Consider the following 2,500-nt stretch of genomic DNA (forward strand, 5'->3'; position numbering starts at 1 on the left):
TTTCTTCAAATATGGTTGTAAATTAAGGATGGGAAAATGAACGGTTTGAAACTTGGGCACCAACTACTGTGAATTTTGCGCAAAAAGAACCGACTAGCACAACAGAACAAGAGCTTGTGTTTTCGTTATATTTGTTTTAAGTTTCTGCATCACTCTTGTTCAAAACCCACCTCATACTGAAATGCTCTGACCAAAACATTCGATTCGACGATTCGCACGACATCACAATAATTATATTTGCTTGCTAGCATGTATAGTAACATATCAGCAACAACAGCACTCATGGCATTTATTCAACGTTGAAAGACCCTTTAACGCTCTTAATAATATTGGGAGAAGTCTTGATTGAGAAAACAGACAAAACAGCACAAATACTTCTTGTGTGATTCGGAGATTTCGTTCGATGTGCTGCGGTCAACTTGGCACAGGAAAGAATTAATTTAATTTCGCAAACTCACCGGTTGGAAGAGTAATGTTTGCTCCATCTACGATAGCTTGAGCCCAAGTATGATCCTCTGTTTCGGCAGCCGCCCTTAGAGCATCCCAGATCTCCTTCCGACCTTCGAAAGCTGGAGCGGTTTCCCAAAACTCGTCTCGTTTACTTCGTAGTTGGCCTTCTGTAAGCGGCATTTCCGAAGTCCATGGCGGGCGTTCTTTCTTCAGAGGTTGATTTCGCCCCAGTGTAACTGCAATGAAAGCAACAGCAAGCATCAGTTATAAACTCCCTCCTTCCTCCACTTGAAACCAAAGCAATCACTTTTATCACAGTGTTATGGCAAACGATTAGCAAGTGGTAGAAAACGGTGCATTAACAACCTCCGGGAGTACTACCGAACTGATCACTGGAACTGACGCGAACACTTGGATCTCGTGTTGTTCCCATGCAGCCGCCCATTTCGACGGCTAAAGAATAGCGTTACAGGAAAAGAAACTGAACTGTACCGCCTTTAAGGCGGGAACAGAGAGCTTTCCCTCCGATCCGAAGCAGTTGTTCTTCTCGACTCCGAGCTGACAAAAAATCCGTACATAATATTCGCTCAGACAGTGACGTCAAGGGTAAACAGAAACAGACATGCGTGAGTGCGTGTGATTTCCGATGTTTCTTTCAAACAAAACAGGAACACCAAACAAACGAAGAATGTGGAATGACGATGAGCATAATCACTAGTAATCATTTGCAAATTAATCAGTGGTTAGCTCGTGTTACAATGTAATCGGTTAGGCACATTCTTCATGTAATCATATGATGCATGATTGTACGTGTCGTGCGCGCGTGACACCATTTTGTCAAGGTGATGCTTATGGTGAGAACGTTTGATAAATAATTCTTCTTCTTGCCGTGCAGCCCACCTCCTTCTCATAAGAAGATTCTTGACAATAAGAAGTGCAGGTGTAAACATGAAATAGATGTGCAAGCGTAAAATCAATCAATGTCAATGCAAGTGAGAGTTGGTCAGCGTCTATCACGAAAGTATAGACTTGAAGGTTTCTGGACTTGGGGTCCGGGGGGAAATCCCATATAAAAAGGACGGGGGTGCTCGTCGTACCTTTAAGGGGTTAAAAAAGCGGTTTTGGTAGCTCTTACGTGTTCAGTCTCAAACGGTCCACAGCGGGAGCTTTAGTGGTACCTTTCAGGGCATTGAGCCGAAAAATTACAGAGTTAATACTCTGAAAAATTATGACAGGCGACATTTGATAATGAACTATATTTAAATTTTGTCTACTTAAAACACATAATTTGGAACCTCTTAGGGGTGAAAAAATTTTATGCCACGCCCACAAGACAGGATCTTGGTACCTCTTAGGGGTTCTTTTCAAAATTTCTGACGAGCACCCCCGTCCTTTTTTATATGCCCCCCCCCCCCCCCGGGCCTGGGGCCAGCACAACAGAATGTAGTAGTTTATTCCAATTGCGAATCGTCCTCGTGAAAAACGGCATTTGATGGTATGTAGTACAAGCAAAGGGGACTTTTCAGCTACTACAATTAAGGTGTCTGGAAGATCTAGTCGTTGTTAGCAAAGGTTCTTGTGTGCCCAGGGCCACCACACCCTTTTTAATCTTGTGAAACATACACAGCGGCAGCACCATTCTTCTCTCGTAAAGTGACACCCATCCAAGTTGCTACAACATATCACTGATACTAGATGTATCATCACAGGCAACATTTGATAATTAACTATTTTTTAATTTTGCCTCAGTAAAATCCATAATTTCGAACCTCTTAGGAGTGAAAAAAATTCTATGCCACGCCCACAAGACGGGATCTTGGTACCTCTTAGGGGTTTTTTTCCAAAATTTCCGACGAGCACCCCCATCCTTTTTATATGGGAGTTCACCCCCCCCCCCCCCCCCTTCCCGGGCCTAGGGACAGCACAACAGAATCTGGTACCGGTAGTTTATTCCAATCGCGAATCGTCCTCGTGATAAGTATGCCAAGGTCTTACGAACAGGCGAACTAATTCTTGAATTTCTTCTAAGAAAACTGAAGGTTTTATTGGC

At 43.2% G+C, this 2,500-nt stretch overlaps 1 protein-coding gene across 1 annotated transcript in view; it reads right to left on the reverse strand.

The window, feature by feature from the left end:
• LOC138043654 (ubiquitin domain-containing protein 2-like) overlaps positions 1-1,032 on the reverse strand; it is an 8,927-nt gene extending 7,895 nt beyond the window's left edge. The window contains exons 1-2 of the mRNA XM_068890025.1: positions 817-1,032; positions 459-686 (exon numbers count right to left, since the gene is read on the reverse strand). Of these exons, the coding sequence (XP_068746126.1) occupies positions 459-686; positions 817-895 (307 nt within the window). The 5' untranslated portion in view covers positions 896-1,032. The remainder of the gene's footprint in view (positions 1-458; positions 687-816) is intronic.
• Between the last annotated feature and the right edge of the window lie 1,468 nt (positions 1,033-2,500).

The sequence above is a fragment of the Montipora capricornis genome, chromosome 3, assembly GCF_036669925.1.
Source record: "Montipora capricornis isolate CH-2021 chromosome 3, ASM3666992v2, whole genome shotgun sequence".
Lineage (NCBI taxonomy): Eukaryota > Metazoa > Cnidaria > Anthozoa > Scleractinia > Acroporidae > Montipora > Montipora capricornis.